Source organism: Liolophura sinensis, chromosome 6, assembly GCF_032854445.1.
Source record: "Liolophura sinensis isolate JHLJ2023 chromosome 6, CUHK_Ljap_v2, whole genome shotgun sequence".
Taxonomy (NCBI): domain Eukaryota; kingdom Metazoa; phylum Mollusca; class Polyplacophora; order Chitonida; family Chitonidae; genus Liolophura; species Liolophura sinensis.
In genome coordinates this window covers 35,075,805-35,101,253 of record NC_088300.1, presented here as the reverse complement: position 1 = coordinate 35,101,253, position 25,449 = coordinate 35,075,805, and the positions used below count along the sequence as shown (strand labels likewise).

General features: G+C 37.3%; 1 protein-coding gene across 1 annotated transcript in view; it reads left to right on the top strand.

The window, feature by feature from the left end:
- Positions 1 to 25,449, top strand: part of LOC135467131 (uncharacterized) — a 55,763-nt gene that overhangs the window by 4,751 nt on the left and 25,563 nt on the right. The window contains exons 4-7 of the mRNA XM_064744891.1: positions 687 to 847; positions 1,539 to 1,713; positions 3,221 to 3,315; positions 4,695 to 4,873. Of these exons, the coding sequence (XP_064600961.1) occupies positions 687 to 847; positions 1,539 to 1,713; positions 3,221 to 3,315; positions 4,695 to 4,873 (610 nt within the window). The remainder of the gene's footprint in view (positions 1 to 686; positions 848 to 1,538; positions 1,714 to 3,220; positions 3,316 to 4,694; positions 4,874 to 25,449) is intronic.

Here is a 25,449-nt window from a genome sequence, read left to right as displayed (position 1 = left end):
AAAACAGTTCTTGGCACCAATAATTTTTAATCTACATGCTAAAAATGATGGAAAATTTTCCAAACTGATCAATTTAAATTCAGTTAAATCTTTGAATTCTAAGGTTTATTTTATAGATTGTTTTTGTATCATTGATATCCTGAATTTTTTTTTTTTTTTTTTTTCACACCAATCATGGTAATCGTAATATTTATTGAAGGTATTAGGCAAGGAAATTTTACAGTTGTTTCTTTCAGAGGGGAAAACAACAACTTTGATGTTACCTCAAGGCTAAGAATTTAAAAAAATTATCAGTGCAATTTATAAAGCTGACTAGAATTCTGCCATTAGACTGTAGTGAAGTGCCCCCCCCCCCCCCCCCCCCAACAATACGAATACCCAAATTCTTCAGCCCGTACAACCAATATTTTGAAACTATGGGGTGTAGAGAAATAATTTGCACAGCTAGCTTCTTTAATGAAACCAACAGATGAATTTGGGCATAATTTTCATAATAAATGTATGCATAAATTCCACTGAAAAAAGTGCTTTGGTGGTTGAAAAGGTCGAAGATTTACAGTGAGCAAAGTGTTTAGTGGACATTTACTGACATTCTCGTTTTGGGAGGGTGAGATGGTAGGATTCTGCGCTGATTTTACCTGTAATCTTTCTTATCATTTGTGAATTTGATTAAAATTAAATTTCAGAGAAAGCTGGTTCGCTCTGCAGCCCCCGCATTAGTACGCGAGGGGTCTGAAATGAAGAGTTCTAAAGATGATCGTGACTGTGTAAAGCCTGTGTCCCCCAGACTAGGGCGCTCACGTTCATTACACAACGCTCATATCAAAGACCCCTATGGTTTTATCAGGTGAGCAGTCCTTAGTCATGGTGTGACTGAAACTGTACAGGTACGTGTACAGTGTTTTTATTGATGATTTGGCTTATTCACTTATCTCCAACTTCTTGACTTTTAACTTCTGTTCATTGGTCCAGATCATTCTTTTAATCAGAATTGTTCTGTAAAATTTCAATAAATTTAAAAATATTTTGTATATGTTGTTACAAATTAAATACATCGATCAACCTGTTCGATAAAGGCATTAGCTTCATTTTAATGCTTATGTGTATAGTTTTTTTTTGTAGCTGGGAGTGCAAATGTTGAATGATTTTGGAAAGTATGAGGTTCAACAGGGGCCTCTGTGGCTCAGTTGGTTAGCGCAGCGTAATGACCCAGGAGCCTCTCACCAATGCGGTCGCTGTGAGTTCAAGTCCAGCTCATGCTGGCTTCCCCTCTGGCCGTATGTGGGAAGGTCTGTCAGCAACCTGCGGATGGTCGTGGGTTTCCCCCCAAACTGTGCATGGTTTCCTCACACCATAATGCTGGCCGTCGTGGTATAAGTGAAATATTCTTGAGTATGGCATAAAACATCAATCAAATAAATAAATAAATAAATGAGGTTTGACACAAATTAACCAGCTATTATTAAAAAGATACGTGTTTAAAGTTATGTTTATAATATTAGCTAACCTGCGATTACTATTAATGAAATTATACACAGGATGAACACTAGACAGTACACTGCAGCTATCAACTCAGGGATGACCCATTTTGAGTACCTTGTGGGTGGGGCAGGGTCACTCAGGGTTGGAGGAGTCCATTGTCCCACTAGCATACCCGGTACGGATCTGGATGAAATGCTTGGGATGGAGGAGTGGTACAGAGTTTTCTGCAAGGTGCTTGAAAATATTTACTTATTTATTTATTTTAATTGGTGTTTAACACTGTAATCATGAATTTTTTCCCTTACATGGTAGTGACCCATGTAATAGTGGGGTAATCCACAGAACTTCGGCAAGTTACTGAGGGAGTTTCCTATGTGTGATGTACAGATGCATGTAGGCATACCACATTGGCAAAAAACAAGTGGTTTTTAACAATCGTTAGTGTGTGCAAATTGGCCGCTTATTGTCACCAAGGCATAAACAAACAAGGAGACTGGGCAATTAAGTAACAAATTCCGTGTGGAAGACCAAGATTGAAAGTATACTTTACCTGTTCTATGGAATGAAAGACAAACACCTCAACCACTTGGCCACGACTCACTCTCTTCACGAAAACAGAAAAGCAGCTAAATTACAAATACGTAATAGTAACAAATCCTTGACCTTTGGAAATTACTCAGACTCTTACTTGAACAAAAAATTTCCATGAATATTTCATGACAAGACTTCAAACTAGACAATATTAAAGCACCAAAGCCAATACCACGTGATGCACAGTAATGAAATGAAGATTACAAAAATATTTGTGATACACAGAGAAATACATGTATGTCAACAATAAACATAATGACTTTGAATTACATTGCTGTATTTGTCCTATAAAGTTCAACATTTTTCAAGTGACACATTATGCCTGATTCTAATTGATTTCATTCCCCCCATTAGGGCTTGATTCTAATTTATTCATCGCCTTCCACCACCCCCACCCCCACCCTTAAGTTAGGTCTTGATTCTAATTGATTCATCCCCCCTGTAGGGCCAATTGAGAGTTTTTTTGTGAAGATGGTTTAATCTCTTATAAAAGAAACTTAAGTGTTGACATCAAAAGGATCACTTCAATTTATAAGGCCTTTATGTTCTTTCGAATGAGCATTTTTACACACCAAACTTTAGGTGAGATACAGTAATTTAGGAAGACAGCCCATTTACCTTTTTTCTTTTAGTTTGGGCACAGTATATATTTTTGCTATTTTTTAAAGACATATCTAACAAGGAAGCAGAGTGTATAATCTGCACATGGAAGTCCAGCTACAATTCCCAATATGTTCCTTCACATGGGTGGTATTATTGAAATACTCTAAAAGAACCAGGGGTTTTGTTGGGGGAAACCCTGTATAGTTTGACACTTCTGTGCAGAAAAATACTCCTACAGTTACATGTGTTATGACAAATACATTTCTTAATACATAAAAGATATTAAATAAACCTGGAACATGTGTGATCAGCGTTTACTATTTTGATAAAGTAAGTTTGGGATTATTTTCCTTGCTGTCCCATTTTGTTTATCATATTTAATACAAAGTATGGTTTTAGTGTCTTATATTTCATTGCGTTCACCATTCATTGCTTTAAGTAGCTTGTACCAAGAGCCCCCCAGAATCAGCACATGCCAGATATGTGTATATTCCATCAATACTTACTAGTGTAAATAACCATCAGTGTCATGTTTCTTATTCAGAGAAATGGGGACTCGCTAAGTGCTTTAGCCCCTCAGTCCAGACGAGGCAGAAGTTACGATGACCACACCAATGACTACACTGGATTTTCAGTCAGGTATAATCACTTACAACTATTACAAAGAAAAGAAATTTTTGGCATGTAATTGTTGTGCATTGCAGCATTTAAAATAATTCTCAGTCAGGTATGTAGCTGTCCATTGCTGTTGAACGCAAATTAATTTTTGTTCCCTGTCACAAAATTGGTGAAAGGATACATTTATGGTCCCCATGAGTTTGTCCGTCCATCCGTCTTTCACAAATGCCCTTGTGAATAAGATATCTTGAAGATTTAACCAGTAAAATAGCTTACGGTCAGTGAATGGGCAGTTTGTATTGAGTTCTGTCATCAGGTAATCCAGTAATCCAGTATGGCTGCTGTAGGCCATCAAGGATTTCTTTGTCATTAATAAGTACAATGTTTGTATATATGTTTGCTGTTGTACATATAGTAATGGCAAATCAAGGTTTTCAGTGGCATTCAAGTTAGGTAGCTGATAATTCTCTAGCAGACTTATTTCATTCGTCTACACCAGTTGTAGTTATTCCTGTGGTCGTCACAGATATAGTGACAAACCAAATTGAAGATCTTTTGAGTTTATTATTTATGTATTTGATTGTTATTTAGCTCCGTACTCAAGAATTTTCTTTACTTATACAATGGACATGATACCTATGTGTGGTGGAAAACAAGTGGTCTTCAGTGAACATTAGACTTGGCAAACGGCGAGCCAAGCGTTATCAGCTCGCTTATTGGCACCAAAGCCTCACAGAGTGAGCGTGAGAATCTATGAACATCCAATGTTCCACAATCGTTGCATATCTGCGCCTCAGGGAAACCACTGGCAGCTAGGCTAATGGCTTTAACAATGCTACAGAGTTGCCTGAAGAGAACTAGCCCTGGTTTATTGTGTAAGATGGATTAAGATCTTTACCCGGAAATCACTGAACCTAAGGAACTATGCCTTGCAGAGGCTGAAAAATGCTAATGTGAAGCAGAATAGGGTGTTTCTGGACTGGAAATTAAAGGCAAATGCTTTAATTTACTTATTTTTTTTGATTGGAGTTGTATGATGTACTCAAGAATATTTCACTTATATGACTGCAGCCAAAGGTTAAAAAAAAAAAAAAGAAGAATTTCACATAACGAACTGAGGTTATATGGTGTGTGCCATTGTGTAGAAGTGGAATTATGGGCTTGAAAGTTGAAGAAATGCAATGTCTTATGGCCTTGTAAATCTGCCCTCAAACATGTCGTAAAATCTTGTCATACCTCATCTTCATGACACGGAAAATTGGATTTTTGGCTTAATTATATTCAGGCATTTCATGCTGTTAATGAATAGAAGAATCTTGTTTCAGCCAAAGAGAATAAGGTCAGGTACATGTAAGTCCAGAAATTTTCACCCCCTATCGTAGTTGTTTGCTGACTTTCAGGAGTTACAGGAACCCCCATCTAGCTGAGCTGTTGCCTGATTTTGTGAGGACAGAAACACACCGAGGGGGCACCTTCTCATGCCCTAAACTCTATAGTCTTCAGGGCTCAACGAGGCCACTTAATCAGCACAACTCAACCAATACATGCCCCAGAAAGTCATCATTCCTTCAGAAATATGGTGAGTGAGAATTTCATTAAAACTATTTCTTTCCTAGCTATCTAGTCCTGGTGTTGAATGTTTACTCAAAAGATTTCACATTCTCTGGCAAAGATGCCATTTTAAAGAATGATACCTGCAGTTTGTTTGTTATTGTGTTATTGTGAATTGGTCATTACTCTCTCATACCCAACTGTACAGGGTAATAGCATCAGTTCAGTCCAAACACTGAAAATATGATACATGATGTGGTTATATGGCTGATATGATGTGGAATTGTCTTTGGGACTACATTTGAAAAAGGTGTAAGATGTGACACATCATGCCAAAAATGGTTCTCTGTGATACTGTACCCCAGCTCATATTTGATATTGAGCCCAAACTGTTATATAGAGTTGTTTCTTCAAAAAAATAATTTATTGTCTGGTACATTACCCAATTGTTTAATATGTTTCCCAGATTTATGATATGATCTGATTGAAAACCTGTTAATGTAACAACTTGCATCCTGACTTTATGAAGTTGGTGTCCTTGAAAAACAGCACAGAAAGCAATGTTGTGTGGCTTATGAAGAATTTGGAGTGGCAATATCAGTTCTGACAGTCTGATTTTACCCCTCGGCTATTTTGTAAACTGACCAAAGAATATCATCTTAGTCCATCCATTATCAAAAAAATCTTTAATAATTCATCTTTGTTTACGAAATGATGAATAGGAATTATCAAAAGTGGGTTATGCCCCTTAACATTCCACTTTATTAGCTTGCCTGTACAGAATACAGGCAGAGCATATCACACCCATATCATATCATCAGTGTTAAGGTAATTATTGTTAAAGGTGGTATCTCGAGGGGATGGTCCATCAGAGGTGTGCCCTTTGTGCATATTATTTATAGTCTCTGGCGTGTTAAAATAAATGTTAAGGGTGATATTTATAGTTTATCTGATGGTATATAGATAGCTACCTGATGGTAGATGATAGCAACTTGAGGTTATTTACATAGATACCTGAGGCTGCAGATACAGCTATGTGATGGTATAGTGATAGCTGCATGATGGTATATGGATGGTAGGTGGTGGACCATACACTTGTACATCAGATGAACTGTGTAGGTGGGTTAAATGTGTAGGTGGGGGATGACTAAAGGTGATGACAGCTGTGATGTACATATAACTGCTTCAGCTTGCAGGTGTCAGACTGATGGTTCAAATGTCCTGTATGGACACCACATAGCTTACCTAACTTGATGGTTGGGTAGTGGGTGGGTAGCAGTGGAAGTGAGAGGTGGGAGCTCTAATGAAAAGATTGTAATATTGAGTATAAACATGAATATATATTGATTGCTGTTGGTTGGCTTGTAACTATAGACAAGCAGATAGAAGACCCGCAATATCACACATACATGTACATGTATGTGCAGTGCTACATTATTTTGCAGCAGTTCGACCTACACAAAAATAACGACCAGTGGTGACACTGCGTTGTATTAATACATTTGTAGGCTTTGCTTTGCATGTGGCTAATGCACTAGAAACGTGATCAAGGCATCTATCTGGTGAAATCAATTTCCATCCTCAGCATTCCATTCAAATCTCAACTTGTCACTTCATTAAAACTTCTCTTCAAACCCATGTTATACTGTCTGCAGATCTGATAATATTGCCATGGAAACCAGACTGTTTCCAAGTGTGAGGTAATTAGCAGCCATTCAGAAAATAAAAAGCAGGTGTGTGCCAAAAAATGTGATGCTGTACGTTTTGTAGCATTTATTGCAGTCTGTTGAGCAACTGTGGAACTGGGTGGGAAGTGATGGCTATCTTGTTTGATAGAGCAGAGAAAGAGCAAAATGAAAGTAACACGGGTAATTGAGCCTGATTTTAATTTTATGGCTATATTATAGAATTATACATGTTTTAATTACATAAACGACTGTGATGAACTGTCATAAAAGCTGTGCCAGTGTGAAATGAATTTGGGTTGTCAGAAGTGTGTGAGAAGCCAGGACTGAAATAACTACAGTCAGAAAGCTAGTTTAAGGGCACTGTTATAGTACATTTTACATGTTGGAAAGTGCCCAGTGAAAAATCATGCAATAAATGCATCTTACATTACTAAATCATGTCCAACTCTTTCCTCTTTTTGAGAAGAGGGCTTGTCTGGAAAAATAGCCAGCTAGCTGACAGAGAACGAGAATTCAGTAAAATAGGAGCATTTGTCCTCAGGACTGATCGAGGCATGCAGCTGCCTGTTCTATTCTCTGCTCAAGTAGTAAGCTACATGTAGCTGGTAATTATCTTCTCATGAACTATCTTCATATCCATGTCATTTATGTACATGATTTCAAATTTGACATTGTAATATACATACATGTATACTTCTACTTCACAAATGCTCACTGCATACCTATGTATAATGGATGGATTAAATGGCACTTGGTGTCATGGAAACAAAAACCAAGAATAAATTCCAGCAAATTAATTAAGTTGAAAGGTTAGGTTTGGTGAGATTACAAATCCAGGATATAAGTTTGTGCTGATACTACCAGAGGTTTTGGGTTACCATAGTGTCTGCTGACTGTCAGAAGTCTATCCCCTCCCCCTATCCCCACAGCCCCACAGATAACTATCTGCTCATCATACCAGCTGATTCCCCCTTCAAGTAGGCAGCATGGGCATGTGGGCCCATACAGGCTATTTTTTTAGGGCCAATTCTAGGAAAGAGGAGATATTTTTGGCAGTGGTTTGTAGTACCTTCATCTGGCTGGATTGCCAAATGGCACTGACTGGGATAGGGGTACCCTAGACAAGATTATAGCCCTCTATAATCTGATATTAAGCCTTGCTTGGTGTTACTGTGTCAGTGTTATACCCTGCTGGCATATCTACAGGTAATATAGTAAATGTTTGGCACTTTTGTAGCGCATGGGTATCACATGTATTTACTAAATGATTCGGGTCCAAAGCAGAGAAACATTGCTGGGAAAAGCTGAATGGTTCTCTCTACTGGTTGAGGCCACTTTTACTAGCGGGGTAGAAAGGATGTGGCACAGTAGTGACATGCATTCATACTTCACATGATCTTGAGTATATGTACCTACCACTAGTGGGCCTTAGTGGCCTAAAAAAACATCTTCCTTTTACACTATGAATGTGTCATCCATCATTGTAACCACTCATCCTTTTGGCATGTGATTATAAACAGAGGGAAAATTATGAGTAAGCAATTGTTGTATATTCTTTCTCGGATATAAGAATTTTATGCACATACAACATTTTTTTCTTTGCTTTTTATGGTGACAAAGAGCTGAGAAGTTACCTTTGACATGATGATGGAGTTAGAATTTTCCTTACACCCATCCTTTTGGTATATAATTATAAACACAAAGAATTGTGAGTAAGTAATGGTAATACATAGTTTGGCTTGCATTATAATGTAAGAATTTCACCAAGATGATATGCACATGTAACATCTCTTTTTTCCTATTTTTCTTTTTTTTGACTGATAGAAAGTGCTGAAATAAAATGGAAGTTCTTTACTAAAGGCTTATGTGGTATATAATTCAGTATTTCTGACAACTTTGCGCTGATGAAGATCTCCAATCAGAAGTATCAATAAGCACAAATTCACTAATTCTAAAGGATTTGTCATTAAATAGCACGCACACACTGTATGTACCATATACTAACTGTTTATTATCAAGTGAAGCATGCTCCTAAACCTTGTTTCATCTCAGTATATAGCTGCTATATTGGTGAAGAGGAATTAAGCCATTATCATTTTATTCCTAATTAACCGTTTCCAATACGAAGCTTATTATAGTAAGTTTGTCTATTAATTATTTAGCTTAGTATGTAGTTATGAGCTTCACATGACTTGCTGTCATCAGAAATATGCTACATGGTATATAAGGATCATACATGTACATGCACATGTCAATATTATTAAACTTTAAAACCACGCGTTTGCACTAAATAAAAAATACACAACATCTTTAATCTTCTGTTCAGGTGTTCTAGAGTAAGATACTCTAAAGAAGACGTAAGGCAGAAATAAAGGCGTGGATTTTCATAAACATGCTATATACTAAGATGCGTTTTTTTGACTTACAAAGTTTTGACAAGACAGTGATGTCCCCTTTGTGCTGACAGATCGCATGGGTTATGTAAGGAAAGAAATTGGGATTATGCTTGGTTGTTCTAATATATAAAAATACAAAAAAGCTTCTCTGCTTTCTTCTTGGGGCGTAAAAATTGCTTTAAACGGCAGGTTTTTCCAAAAATAATGCGTCTGCAGTGATGATGTCAATGATGATAGTTGTCGAATCAGCTCCATAATTCAGATGGTAAATGTAAATGTTTTAACACAATTGCCAGTATTGTATATGATAGCGGCCATCGTATGAACAAATTTCCCAGTTTGACCCTCCAGTACGTGTCATGTAATGGTGACATCAAGCAGCAAATGGACAACATTTTCTTGTTGTAATGTCAGATTTCGAAAAAGCTGAATTGCTTTAGATTTAACTTCATTAATAACTTACTTTCATTGCCACGATTCTGTGAAGAAAGTAATTAGTATAATTCAGTTCATTATAAATTATCGGTATATCTCATTACCCCCAAAGTATTCTTACCTTGAGTTGTTGCTGTATTCGTGCCATTTCCTGTGGCTTTGACGTCAGCAGTGTCTAATTTGGGTGTAGGAGACCCTAGTTAATTACTGAGCACATTGTAATGACATCAGATGGTGACACAGAGCACCACCTTTCTCGTGTGATAAGTGGCTACAGCAAGCTGAAATCTAACATTAGGGACAGCACAACCCCAGCACTCTATTTGATTGGCATAGTAAATCATGCTTGTGCCACCTGAAATGTACATAATCACCTGTCAGAATAGTATCTTTAATATAGCTTACATTTCTTACAAATACATGCATCCATGAAATGATGTTATGTTATTTTTTTGTTTTATGTTTAAAATTCTTCTCATACACGTTCAGATTTAAGGACATGGCATCATATTTGTGGTATATTTTTTAATGAAAACAAGTTTGATATTTTCTGATCTGTTGGCCATGGCAGCTGAATATATAAATGAATGTGGAATATTTAGGCCTGTTAATTGCCCAATCCCAGTTTTCTCCCACCATAATTCTGGCCGCCATCGTATAAGTGAAATATTCTTCATTATGGCGTAAAACAGTAATCAAATAAATAAATTAGTTAATTAATTGTCCAAAGTTGAATAAAACTGTAAAATAAATTTGTGCAGAGTAATCATGCAGGGACAGTGGTATTTTTATCATTTAGGCCAGAATAATGGGCTTAAAATTGCAACATCTGCCATTTAGTACAGTTTTTTGAATAGTACAATTGCATGTATATTTAAATAATTGCTGAAGGTGTAGGAGGTATTTATTGTTCTCCCAAAACTAAATCTTTATTTAAATTATCAGGGGTTGGTTTTAAAAAAAAAGACAGGGATTAAAATGTCTTGCATCAAGTAAGTCTAAAAGACTATATTTCATGACACATGACCAAATGTTTTGAATGTATTGCACATGTTCATATACATGGATATTGAGGGAATCAACAACCTTTGGTCCATACTAATTACATTGTGTTGGAATGTGGAAAGCTTTTATGCAGTGTAAAAGGTCAAAACAACAGGTCTGAATTCTGATTGTGTACCAAGTGAGTTATATAAAGAAACCATGCTTTGACAGCTTGAATGTGTTTAGTATGAAAGTTACATGTATGCATGATTGTAAATATACTAAGGTACCTCTGTTGGGTTAGCAAATATTGTGAAAGTTGGCTACTGCCTGTAGTTTCGAAAATTTTGTTGTTTTCATGTCAGCTTACACGAAGTTCATCAATTGTCAAGCCTTTTGAAACACGGGATTATGCAATAGGACAGACATCAGAAAAGAAAGTAGCATACTGTTCCTGGTATTATGGAGTAGTGGCCTTGGGTACATGTACATGAATTTTAAGCCTCTTATTTCCTGAAACTTTCTGGTTCATTCAAAGCCATTTTCATCAGTCAAGTTCAGGTTCTTTTTATGTTATTGCCCAATAATAGTAGGCTTAAGAATTTAGAGAATGATTGTGTGTCTTCCAATATACATGTATTTGTATGGCTTTTCCTTCCACTGTCAGAACTCCTCAGGCACATGAAAGAGACATAGCTTCTTAGCTTCTTCAAAAATGTATTAAGCCTATAATTTGCTGGACTGATAAATATGGGCTTTGATGAGGGTAGACGTTTAAAATCTTTTAATTTGATGTCATTGCTTCTCAGTCAGAAAGTAGTTTTTATTGATCAGATGGAGGGGGTATGTGCATGTATCTTTAGGCTGAGTTGAGAGACCACAGGCTGCCTGGCTCCCCTCTGCCATACATAGCCTGCTCCACACAGACAGATCTTGTGACTGAAAGCTTTTAGCATGGGCCATTGATTCTCAGTGTTGTGGGGATCACTGATGGTCTTACAGACACTGCTGCTACTCTCCAGCCACTCTGGTTCTGTTCCCCAGCCTTCCCCAGCTCTACCTCCCTCTCTCCTCTCTCTGTTTTCCCCTTCCATGGAGTCCAGGACTGAGGGACATCGCTTCGCTCACTGAGCCATCAACGTAGCTTCCTTCCTCAGCTTTCACTTTGGATATTAAGGTAGGTGCCATTTTACACCCCTGAACAATTACACTTAATTATATGACAGCTTCTTTATACTGGTTTCTTGTCTTCTATCCCACTGAGATAATAACTTTATTTACCTGTTGTGTAAATCATGTTGACAAGCATTTCCATTGCTTTAGCAGTCAGCTGATTTTTTTGTTCTAAAAAAATGGAAATGGTAACATACATTTTCCTAAATATCTGAGCAAGCAGAATTTCTAGAGAATTCTGGAGAATTTCTAGAGACCATATGATTTCATTTGAAGAAAAGTGAAAGGGGTATCTATTCTGTAATTACGAAACAGCCAGCTTTATATGTATCGTGACTGTTCATAATGTGGGTTTAAATATTCATGGGAAACACTATTCTATTCCTCCCCTGAGGATAAGATTTTTAACTGCAACTTGAAATGTGCCCTGAGCCTAATGTGCTGTTTAGGGCGCCTGTGGACAGTTTTTAAACACTTGGTTATTTTAGTCCTCAGTGTGAAGATTGGAGCCCCATGAAACATCAAGTCCCCAAGCGGCTTCCATTAGCTGCTATTATTTCAAAACCAGCCACTCGATGAAAGCATGAGAAATTCCATGTTTGATTCAGCCGTTTGGCTTATTCTTATGCTGTTGTTTGCTCACTTGTGCCAATTTTTTTTGTTATTGATTATGGGCTCTGTGCGATCAGCTAAACCATATTGGCTGAGGGTTGGGGCACATCAAGGTCTGCTGCTTCCAGTGCACTTACCCCTAACAGCTGCAGCCAGCTGCCTTCATTAAACAGCACTTCCTCAATGTTACCTCAAGTATCACAGTTAGTGTCTCTCTGAACCCTCGAGGCAAAAACTGGACACACTCCTCTTTGAACTTGTTGTAATGTTAAAGTTCATCATACTCTTAATGTAAAGTCTTACTAAGTCATTATTTGAGGGGGGGGGGGGAGACAAAAAAATAACTACCGGTAGCAAACTAGTGCATTAAGGAGGCGCCATAAAAATGATGTGTTTTTAAGCTGATGAGTTTGATGAGTTTAGGTGATGGCAACCAGTGTTTTGAAGGGCATCTGAGTTCAGTGCATTTCCGGTTGAACATTTTTTTTTTAAACCTCAAGCGTCTGTTATTTTCTAAGTTGCGTGTAATTAAAGATGAACGTCTACATACTTGATGCTCACAGTTAATTTTTTTTTCATTTTTGTGATCAGAAATGTATTGTAATGGTGTAGATTGTATGACATTAATAAGTTTGCCCAACATACAATGCCATCATATGAAGCAGCTGAACAGCATATGGCAATTAAGAAACCTTTTCAAAGCTTTTCATTTTCTTGATATAATAGGACACTTCAACGAAATTTGTCCGCTTCAGGAGCGGTAACTTCCTCACTTGGCGTTCATCGGGGATAGTGTAATGACTGGTTGACCTGTATCAGTGTAATGGCTCGGGCGGGACGACTTACTTGCCTTCGGTAAGGTGTCTCAGTGAAGCAGCTCTAGGTAAAAGAGCAGTGGAAATCCGTTCTGCAACAAGGGGGTACATTACATGCACTGTAAGGATTCCTTCATCGTCATATGACTGAAAAGTTGTTAGGTACGACGTTAAATCCCAAGCACTCACTCACTCACACACACACTCAACGAAATTTGATGGCACTTAAATGATGTAAACGTTACAAACTGATAGGATGTAAACATTTGGTGTGTTCAGATTACCAGTGAAGAAAGTAATTAGAGGGTTATTGTCCAAGTGAAGGTGGTCTGATTTTAGAAGCCCTAGAAGTATACAGAAATTTAAAGAACCAGATTGCGGTGTCAAATTAGACCCAGGCTAGTTACATACATCTTACAATGTTCTTTCCCAAATTCGAAGTGAATCATGTCTGTTCAGTGGTGTAACGTTAACATTTTACTAGCCTGTGCTCCAAATAACCCTAACATTAAGGCTTGTTCTTTTCAAGAATTCGCAAGAAATACATTACCATACATATTTCTTTCCTACTAGAAAATACACAAATCCCATTTTACGGCTTAAATTGGACCTTCCTGCTCTCAGATAGAAGTGCATGTTGATTCTCTGCATTAGGGTTATTTGAGGAAAATTGTGACACTTTGCAAGTCATATTATCTGAAATGGTGACTTAATGGAGACCTTCTGTTGCATTCAGGTTGATAATATTTCTATGGCACTTGAATCATCTGTACATGCACAATAAATGTATCCTGAATTGACTTCTCCTGTACTTCCAATTTCTCTGAAATTCTCATCCAAAGTCTCAACATGTGTATACTCAATATCTTATATATTATTTCACTTTTGACCCAGGAAATGCACGTATATGTATATGCCCCATGGGTGTCTCCATATATAACTTTGGGGAAGCTGGGTAATATTACCATTGATCTAATCAGCTACAGATACATGCAAGTAATGTTACCTACAGCAAAATTCTACAGAATTATATGACAAACATACTTTTCTGGAAATTAATGTGCATCCACTTTTGGGATTTTGGCTAAAATGCTAGTAGGAAATAGCTACATTATGTGATTCATATGTATTTTGATAGTCAAGGTTATTTCACCTGGGCTGTGAAGATGATATTTACGTTTGCATAAATTCTACACTGGATCGTAGTGCTGATATTGTCTGTTTTTACCCCTCAGCATTGCGATACTGCAGTGCTAGTTTGATCGTGCCTGTACCCTTGTATATACCCATCTCTGCGCATTGAAATCGTCCACTCCCCTACCTCGCTATAAAACAGGCATGTATGCGGATAACACACAGCTAGTTCGTCTCCTCCGTCTCTGTCATGCAACATCTCTCTATAATGAATACATTCCATATGGCTCATCATCAGTCAAGCTCCGATAGAATAATGATGGATACCATACCTGAAGGCTGTATCATTGAGTATGGTGCCTGCCTCATAATTTATATACCCCTGGACTGATTTGTCTTGAACATAAGCAGCACATGTTTAGGTCATTGACTAGGTATACTGTAAAGGTTCCTGGCAACCCAGGTGAACATGCAGTTTTAGTGCACTCTTCAGTGTTCTCTTAAGACAAATCTGTCAAAATTCCATCTTCCATGATCAAACACCAAGCATTATGACAACGTTTGAAATTTTGACTCGAGGGTCATACTCATGAAAGCTGAGTGTAGATGACCAGTATGTGTAGGTTGTTCATTCTATCTAACGTGTATCATGTATTTTACATTGAAGAGAACATGACTGATGGATATACATTATAGATATAGATGCATATGTTGTTCACATTGTAACTTATAAACATTTTGTGTGCTGTGTTCATATATATAGACGAGAGGCCAAATAAGTAATACAGCGCGTGAAACCATGTACAATAAAAGGAATCGTCAAGGTCGTGACTGAGTGGAAAGGTCAAGGCCTGCTATTTTGCATAAAAATGGTCCTGTTTTGTAAAAGTGATTTTCATTTATTCACTCTTTATGATGTTGACCAGTTAACATTGTTTTGTGAAATAAAGAGCATAATCTGGGTCAGAATATTACTCTGCCACTTTGAAAGCCTTCTTTTAATTAGCTAATTAAAGCCAGAAACTATAATTTCCCTACTTGATTATGACAACAATAGAGTATTGCTGGAGAGTGGAAATATCGGGGTTGTGGTGTGAGAAATGTAGATATGCATCATACAACTTGTTTACAGGTAACGTCATCCTGTGATGATTTGAAATATCAAATGGATACACGTCATGCAGCTTGTTCACATTACCATCTCATCCTGTGATGATGAAAAAGATCAACTACATACATGGCATACAGGTTTTCACAGTACCATTTCGTGCTGTGATGATGAGAAAGATCAAATAGATACATGACATACAGCTTGTTAACAGTACCATGTTATCTTGTGATGAGCCTGGTTTCCTCCCACCATAATGCCGGCTGCCGTCATATAGGTGAAATATTCTTGAGTATGGCGTAAAACACCAATCAAATAAATAAATAAATAAATTATCCTGTGATGATGCGAAAGATAAAATAGATACATAACATGCAGCTTGTTCACAGCACCATCTTATCCTGTGATGATGCGAAAGATAAAATAGATACATAACATGCAGCTTGTTCACAGCACCATCGTATCCTGTGATGATGCGAAAGATAAAATAGATACATAACATGCAGCTTGTTCACAGCACCATCTTATCCTGTGATGATGCGAAAGATAAAATAGATACATAACATGCAGCTTGTTCACAGCACCATCTTATCCTGTGATGATGCGAAAGATAAAATAGATACATAACATGCAGCTTGTTCACAGCACCATCTTATCCTGTGATGATGTGAAATGATCATCTTGTTCATATTGCATAGTTTTTATAGGATGGAATTGGATGGCACAGAAGACATATTTTTATACTAGGTTGAAAATTCTTGAGAATAGCATTAAGCAACACTCTATTAATAAACGAATAATTGGTTCATTGTGTGAATCTGTTTGAATTGGTTTTGTCCATAGGCTATGATTTCTGCCTCCTGAACATGGCAAATGGCCTTCCATTCTTGTTCAGGTAATGAACATTGTTGTATTCATGTACATGTATGGTGATCAATTTATGGACTTTTTTTTCATGAGCGTTAGCTAGACAACTTCTGTGTGCTTGTTACTGATGGTCTTGTCAGCCATGACCGTCTTCAGAATCAATATCCACTTATATAAAATGATCAAAATGCCATCTGATAAATGACTGGAAGTAAATGAAATAACGACACGTGCCACATCCGTGTGACATTAGCAAATCAGTGATAGATGAAGTGGTTTGAATGATTGCACTTCAATCTTATTTGGGTCTAGATTCTTTCATGTTTGCTTGATTTAGAAGTGATTGTTTATGTCAGAAGGGAAGCCTTTCCATTTATTTATTTCATTGGGTTTTAATGACTTGTACTCGAGAATTTGAGACTTCTACATGTATGATTGCAGTCAGATTTGTGGGTGGAGGAAACCGAACTGGGAACAAGAAAATAAGCATCCTTCACAAAGTACTTGACAAACTTCCTAGGGCCTGTTTCACAAAACTTCTGTAGTCGTATAAGGCCTGTTAGTGAGCTTAGGGTCATTTAGCTGACTAGTGTAAGCAGTCTGTCAAAAAAATTGACTGTACATGTACAATAACCCAAAGTACTTTAATATAAATCAGCCATCCGCTTAATACCATGGCTGGCTATGTGGTTACTCTGCAACATTCTGATTGGTAGAGCCTATGATAATGAATGTTAAATTGGCTTAAAAATGTAAATAAATCATATTACCATGCATAAATAAAACAAAAAGAAGATAATTTTTTCCTTCATTTAAATTTTCGACGAAATTTGCAAATGAAGCATGATAACTCTCTCAACAGACAATCGAAACAAAGCAACAGCAGAGGATAAGTTTTAGTGGTTTACGATTTTTCAAAAAACCTTCATTTGCTGCTAGAAGCTAATTTATCCCTATTTTTCTTCTGTCAATAAATAAACTTTCAAAACTGGGACACTTTTAATTCCGTATTTGTTTCCATCTAGCCACCTTCGAACATTGCTGAGGATTTCAGGGTAACTTTCCAAATCTGAGACAAAACCCTATAGCTGATAGCCAAATATTTTCTTTGTGAAACTGGGTAGACAAAATTGCTAGTCGGCTAACTGAGTTAGCCATCATAGCTTAGTCTTTAGACTTTTTGTGAAACGGACGCCTGATTTGAAACCTTAAGTTGAATTTGGACCTGTGACCTAATTTTTGCAAGGGTCAATCAATGGGCTGTGGCAAGAAGACATTGACAAATGAGTGAACCAGCAAGCATCATGAAGCATTTTTAAAAGATCAGGTTACTTTGACCACACACTATACCAGGTGTCACCATCGCTATATATCATGAAACTTCATGTACCCTTGTTCTTTTCAACAGTGTAGTGTTGGGTGCCGTGAACGATGTATTTGTAGCTAAATGTTAGTGTTCTTGCTTGTGACAGGCCTCTGAACAGTGACTTTGCAAACTCAAATATTACTGACACTAGTTCTGCTTTAAGTCAGGAGTTTTGTCTGGTCAGTCTGGTTTTCTCTGGTCAGTCTGGTTTTATCTGGGCAGTCTGGTTTTCTCTGGGCTATCCTGTTTTTTCTGGGCTATCCTGTTTTTTCTGGGCTATCCTGTTTTCTGTGGGCTGTCTGGTTTCCTGTGGTCAGTCTGGTTTTCTGTGGGCAGTCTGGTTTTCTCTGGTCAGTCTGGTTTTCTCTGGGCAGTCTGGTTTTCTCTGGGCTATCCTGTTTTTTCTGGGCTATCCTGTTTTCTGTGGGCTGTCTGGTTTCCTCTGGTCAGTCTGGTTTTCTGTGGGCTGTCTGGTTTCCTCTGGTCAGTCTGGTTTTCTGTGGGCTGTCTGGTTTCCTCTGGTCAGTCTGGTTTTCTGTGGGCTGTCTGGTTTCCTCTGGTCAGTCTGGTTTTCTGTGGGCTGTCTGGTTTCCTCTGGTCAGTCTGGTTTTCTCTGGGCTATCCTGTTTTTTCTGGGCTATCCTGTTTTCTCTGGGCAGTCTGGTTTTCTCTGGGCTGTCTGGTTTTCTGTGGGATGTCTGGTTTCCTCTGGTCAGTCTGGTTTTCTCTGGGCAGTCTGGTTTCTCTGGGCTGTCTGGTTTTCTCTGGGCTGTCTGGTTTTCTGTGGACAGTCTGGTTTTCTGTGGGCTGTCTGGTTTCCTCTGGTCAGTCTGGTTTCCTCTGGTCAGTCTGGTTTTCTCTGGGCAGTCTGGTTTTCTCTGGGCTATCCTGTTTTTTCTGGGCTATCCTGTTTTCTGTGGGCTGTCTGGTTTCCTCTGGTCAGTCTGGTTTTCTGTGGGCAGTCTGGTTTTCTGTGGGCAGTCTGGTTTTCTCTGGGCTGTCTGGTTTTCTCTGGGCTATCCTGTTTTCTGTGGGCTATCTGGTTTTCTGTGGGCTATCTGGTTTTCTCTGGGCTGTCTGGTTTTCTCTGGGCAGTCTGGTTTTCTCTAGGCTGTCTGGTTTCTGTGGGCAGTCTGGTTTTCTCCACCACTTTTATCAGATCATCATGTACATCTCTTGCGGGTGAAAAATATTTGAGTACGTTGTTAAATACCAATATATAAGGTGGTAAATTCCTGTACACACTAGTGGGACAGAAATAACAATTGATGACATCTTGTCATCTTGTACAATCTTGTCTAATATCGCATGACCATTTGTAAGTGTTAGTCAACATGAAAACTGGGAAGAATTTAAATTTCACTGGAAATCGATATTGGGAAAACACGTTTACATAAAAATTTATTTATTTATTTGATTGGTGTTTTAGGCTGTACTCCAGGACATTTATTGAAGATTTGACTATATTGCGATATGTCTACACAATCTAGAGTTTGTTCCATGGATATGAACATTTAAAAATGTGTGACATTACCCTTGAATTTTTACCGCAGAATAAAGTACAGTGCACTGTATATTGCACAATACCTTCCTTTATTAATATTTATTTATTTGATTAGTGTTTTACGTCGTACGCAACTCATGTATTCAACTGCAGCTAGCATTATGGTGGGAGAAGACTTAATGCCTGGTGGGGTCGAAACACACGACTTCCATTATTAATAGGCTGAGTACATGAAGCTACAGTTGTATTACGTACATTCTCTGGAAAATGTTAATTCTCCAAAACCCACCCACTCCTCCTAACTACCAAAGAGCCAACTAGAAGTGTGCAGAGTGACGTCTGATAATATTGGATGTACATGTATTCTGATCGAATGACGTCATATTGAATGATATTGGCGATAACATCATCGCACCATCTAGCTGCACCACCTTGGTGATGAAGAGATGATAAGGCTTCAGTGTATTGGGGTGCAGAGAGTACATGTACAGTATATATTTCTTGACTTTGCTGGGTTTTTTTTATATCTGGACATTCCTGGGCTGATCAGCGTGGGTATATATCTGTAGGTGTGTGCTTTCTGTCTGACCTCCCAAGTTCCCCCTTGACCCCCGTCTGGTTCTTCCCCAGCAGAAGACTTGGCCTGATACCCAGGCTGCCATGGACTTTCCGCTTGGATTTGATTAAGCTGGATTGATGGCAGAGGGGAATAGATTGCAATAGCTTTTCTTTCTGTATTCCTCAGTCCGTCTGACCTTCAGCATTTTGTTGGGTCACATAATAACCAGATTTATCCCAAACTGTAAAGCGCTTGGTCAAATGACAAGCCGTTGCGAGTGCGGCAGTCGTCTGACGTCAGCTAAGATAGCAAAGACTGGACTAATCAGCTCATTTCGTCAGTGTTTGTCATCTGGCGTTGTAACAGCGCTTTCCCTAGTTTCTTTCCCTGTCGGAACATTTAATTGCATTGGCAATTCGTGAGATCAGATTCTAGCTCATGGAGTGAAATGTCATTTCCAGACTCTCTCTTTGTAGTAAATAGAATTAAGTGAGGATCCATCCCCTGTCATCTGTCTGAGTACCATCGCTTCTGAACAGTTTTAATTAAAGAAATTTGAATCAACCCTTTGTATGTACCCTGACAAAGGCTAACTATTTTAGCAACTTGAGAATGCTTCGTGCTTATGTGCTTCTGTTTAGTTTTGTAACTGTTTTGGGTACCTTTACACTGGCTCATGCAAGCTTTGCTCCATATAAGTACTGCCTTATTTCAGACTAATAGCCCTTCATGTAAGGTATTGGTTGTGTGTTCAAATCCAGTTTTTGCTGGTTCAGTTGCCACTTTTGTTAAGTGTGTGTTTCAGGAACCTATTCCACAATGAAGCGATGTTTAACATGGGTCAAAATTTAAAACCTTCATATAATATGAAATTTACTATTAAAATGGAGTGTTCATGGTTATATGTTCTATCCAAACTTAAATGTTTCATCCATATTAAAATTTTTGGACATAAGTTTAATTTCTAAAAGCAGAAATTAAGCTTTAAGAGTGCATATTAAATTTTGAACAAGTCAGAACTGGATTTTTGGAATCAAACCCCAAGTCTGATTTTAGAAATTGATGTTCTGTCTATCTCATCACTAAACTGAGCATTGTTGAGAGATTTTAAATTTTGACTGAAGTCACAAACAGCTTTTGGAATCAGCCCCAGGGATGCTTTCCTCCAATCCTAGATCAGATTGGCATTGCCAGAGAGAAATATTCTTGAGGAACAAAAATAAGAAGAAAATATCATCAAATTATATGTGTTTTACCTCCATACAATATGCATGTATGTAAAGGTACTCAAAACTGGCACAGTATTATAAGTTAGAAATTCATTGGCATTGACAGATTCCATAAAACCAGTTGGGACTTAGGTCAAAAATTGAAATACAATTTTAGAGCTGATAATTTTGGGGTCCCAGTAATTAATAGTTTGACCATCTCTTGAATGTTGTCTTTAGGTAAAGGTATTTGGAAATTTAAACCTTCAGGACCAAAAATTATTAATTTTATTATGGCATTATAGACGACAGAGCTTCATATTGACTCTTTTATTATAATACAAAGTTAGCATATTATGTATGTTTTTGTTGATGTATTAGGAGCCTCCGTGGCTCAGTTGGTTAGTGACTGTGAGTTCAAGTCCAGCTCATGCTGGCTTCCTCTCCGGCTGTATGTGGGAAGGTCAGTCAGCAACGTGCGGATGGTCGTGGGTTTCCCCCGGGCTCTGCCCGCTTTCCTCCCACCATAATGCTGGCTGCCGTCCTATAAGTGAAATATTCTTGAGTACAGCGTAAAACACCAATCAAATAAATAAATAAATAAATAAATAAATTGATGTATTATATGGGTTTGGATCAGCATGCAGATGGGTTTGATATACATGTACTTTTTCTATGATTGTTGTATGGTAAAAATGTGCTGCTTTAATTTGTTCAATGGGGAACTCGTAAAACCCCTTTACACCTGTATCAAGACGGTCCAAAGCTATGAACTCATTTGTTCTTCCTTTATTATGTAAAGTTTATTGGTGTGTGTGTGTTCATAAAACATTGATGAAGTACACACGCACTGCAACGTCACAGAAGAAAATGATGCGTTCTGCTGTCATCTGGACATTCTGTGTAGCTCGTCCACGAGTTGCCTATTAATATAGAGTGTATGCATGATCAGTACCTTTTACATGTATATGCATCACTACAAAGTGTCAACCCCTTGCATTTTTATAACAAAAATTAAATGCTATAAAAGGTTAACATACTTTGAGTTGCCTTTGATTTATAGGTGTTAAATAGTGTTATTCATTGTAAATCTTTTTGAACATGGTATTAACTCTTGTCTTTGGATGATTTTCTTAGTATATTTTTTTAAATTTCAGATTGGTTTCTATTTGAAATGGAGAAACTTATTTATTATCAGCATCTAATCTGTAAGATGTGTATACAGGTTTTAATTTAACCACTTGTTAGGGTAAGCATGGTATGGTATTGCATGTAAATTAAAAATTCTTTGTGCAAATATAACTGTAACATTGTCTTCTGTTGTATATATAACAATCATGTACTTCGCGGCAGGTGCATGGATAATTCCTCTTGTTTAATACGTTACTTGTTCGTGCATATGCAACTGTTTTTAATACTAGCACATCATGCACATGCATTTTAACTGATGCGTTATTTTACTCAGGAGCATTTTTAAAGGATTAGATTTTAAAAAGACAAAAGGGTACGATTGTTCTAAGGAAATGTCTGTCGCCTTTCTTCATGACGTGTACCTTTTAACACTCATACATGTAATTGTTGTGTAGCTAGCATTTAGAAGCCTCTATGTAGAAGCCTCAGCTGCCAATTATAGTTGTCCTACTTAACCACTTCTGTGACATACTATTGGTAATATATTCTGAATTTTATTGTGGAAATTACTTTATATTAGTTCATTAATATAGCAGAGAAAACTTGTAGGAGTGTGGGTAGGGAGCAGGGGTTGGAGTGATTTAGAATTGTCATGTACTTTGAAACCACAATGTAGCAATGATAAAGAATGCATTTTGTTTTCAGATGTTATCTATTGATGCATGTAAATTTTCATGTGCATTTCTGGTGCATGGATTTAGTCATGTCATAATATATATATATATATATATATATATATATATATATATATATATATATATATATATATATATATATATCCTTTCTTTCAAATTTTCATGTGTCTCCATTAAAACAAATTTACATATTTCACCATAGTATACATTTGAGAAGTTATATGGTGATGAAGGTCAAGATTCAAAAGCTGTATTTAAAGTAGGACAGGGTGGACAGAGAATGCCATAAGATATACATGTATACTACAGGTAGTTGTATGACATATTCACATTACCCCATATATCTTCATAGGTCACGTATTATTTAAATACTGGTATGTCAAGTGTACAATTAGTACATCAGCTTCTCAGTTGTAACCGCTGGCACCCATTTAAAAGTTTACCTTAATTACTAAACTTTTTTGTTTTGGTGTGGATCTAGCATATACTGCATTTCACCTAATGGGATATATCTTGGCAGCTAGTTTAATATGTCCATGTATAAAGGCATGTCTTGACAGATACTGCAAGATAGCTTTTTTATAAGGAGCTTGTTTGTATGACTTAGGTCATGTTAAAATATCGGTTATGGCTTGCTTTATTGTATGTGTGATGAAACCGGTTTATAGGTCATTGGTTGTGAACTATAACTGGATCGAAGTGATATTCAATGGCTCATCTGTATTCACTTGCGTTTACATAAATTTTCCACATGATTACCACTGACTGGTTTGTCTGTGGGCTTGTTTTATGGCTATGACGCAGGTAGAGGTCAGAGGTTATCAAAATCCTAATGTTAGCCCGGCCCGCTACCCTTTGTCCAGACTGTTGATTATGTATATCTATATATATAGATATACACGTACACCTGGATCTGCATGGCTCAATCCTGCTGATCGACAGTCAGGTTCCTGTACAGAAGGGACTGATCTGTGTCCAAAGCCTCTATCTTGCTACATTGTTTTGCAGAGAAAAGAAGGTTGTGACCATAATTGTCACAGTCCAGTGTATTAATCGGTTGAATACATCTGTGATACTGGCACCGTTAAGGTAGGTATCTGACAAAATTAGCACTAAAAAAACTGGTCATTTTCATGCATTTTACATGTACATGTCCCTGTCTCAAGCCAAGTTTCAAGATGAAGGGTTTTGATTGAAATAATCTGCAGGCATAAAGCCAACAAAGTTGCCCGAATATTATATAAATTAGGTAACCATAATTGTAGTGTACCTCTCTCTCTTTTTGTGCTTTTGCCTAAGTTTATTAGCTTTTTTTTGGCCATGCTGATTAAGTTAATTTTTTTTTTAATAGAAAGATATATATAATATAGGGAAATATCATTAATAGTTATAAGGAATTTCAGCTATATAAGCTATAAGCCTCTATACTCACAACAGTGCATGACTTGAAAGTAAGTGGGAACCTATTTAATTTAACAGAATGTGATTAAATCCTATAATTTTCTTGAAAACAGAGATGACTAATCTGGCATTTCATACATAAATGACATGAATTGTTTGAATTTGTCAGTTTTTTGATCTGTGTAATTTCTGTTCATACATGGAGCTGTGTTGTATCATCAGTATGTCCTGTGTGATTTAACGCACTATCATTTGTCTTATGCTTTGACAGAACTGTGTGTATTAAACGTATGGATGTGCATGTATGTTATATCTGTTTGTGAAAGTGGAACGCATCAACGTCTTTGCTCTGTATGAAGGTTACCAAGTCTATTAATAGACTGTCACTGTACTAAATTACATTCTTTGTTGACGCTTTCACGACTGGAAAAGTCAATGATGATGAGATAACACACATAAATGTACATGCATATGTAGGTTGTGTTGACGTATTTTCAAATAGATGTTAGCATTTACGACAACAAAAAAGTGACAATGAATGACATTATAAAACATAATAAATGTTTTGCTTGATAAGCTTTTACCAAGAAACCAGAGTGCCTGGAATAAAACATGAGCCATCTGTGCATTTGTATGCCTGTGCAAATTTTTGGTGTCCGCTTGATATTTCTTTTCAAACTTGACAGACTGATCTCAGATATGGTTCTCAGATGGGAAATCACTGTCATAAAGCCTTGCTGTGTAAGGATTCTTTTTTGTTCAGGTTAATTCATCCATCTGTACATTTGTGGGTTCATTCCAGTTTTGTTTCCACTTGATGTCTCAGTCCTACACATAAAAGATTGATCTCAGATTTTGTAGGTGAATATGTAGTGCAAATTTCTGTGATTGAGAATGGATAAGTATAGGCTAATATTGGAGTGTGGAGAGCACACAAGTTTACTTATTGATTAGCTTACTGTACTTTGATGGGAGTATCTTGGGAGTATTAAGTTCCAAAGTATTGTTTTGGGAATGGTTTTAAGGGGTTTCCTTCGTGACACACTGAAGATGTACTCTGTTTCTTCGACTTTTTCACATGTTCGCCTGGTGGTGTTTTATGCATTCTGAGGACATTCCTCAAACAAGACTGAAAACATGATTTTTTGCCCTGATGTTGGCAAAACCCACCAAAACATAAATTCTCACTATCATCAAAATACTAAGGTGGATAAATTGCATTCCAAGTTGCATTAAAACATGCGAAAAGGTTGGGAAAATAGGGTAATACAAATATACCTGAACTAGTTAGTATTGTTCAACACAAACTGATGTAGGGCTGATGATCCAGCAATGTCTCAATGCAGGTTGTCATGTAACTTACCTGTTTGGTTATAAGCTGACTGATGTAGAGGTGTGTTCAGATGGCACTGGCGTTATTATACTGTAGCCCTTTGATTACAACCTACTTATTTTGGCGTAATATTAATGTCTATATAAACTGTGAGTAAGACTGATGATAAAGACTTGATGACACAGGCCTCATAGC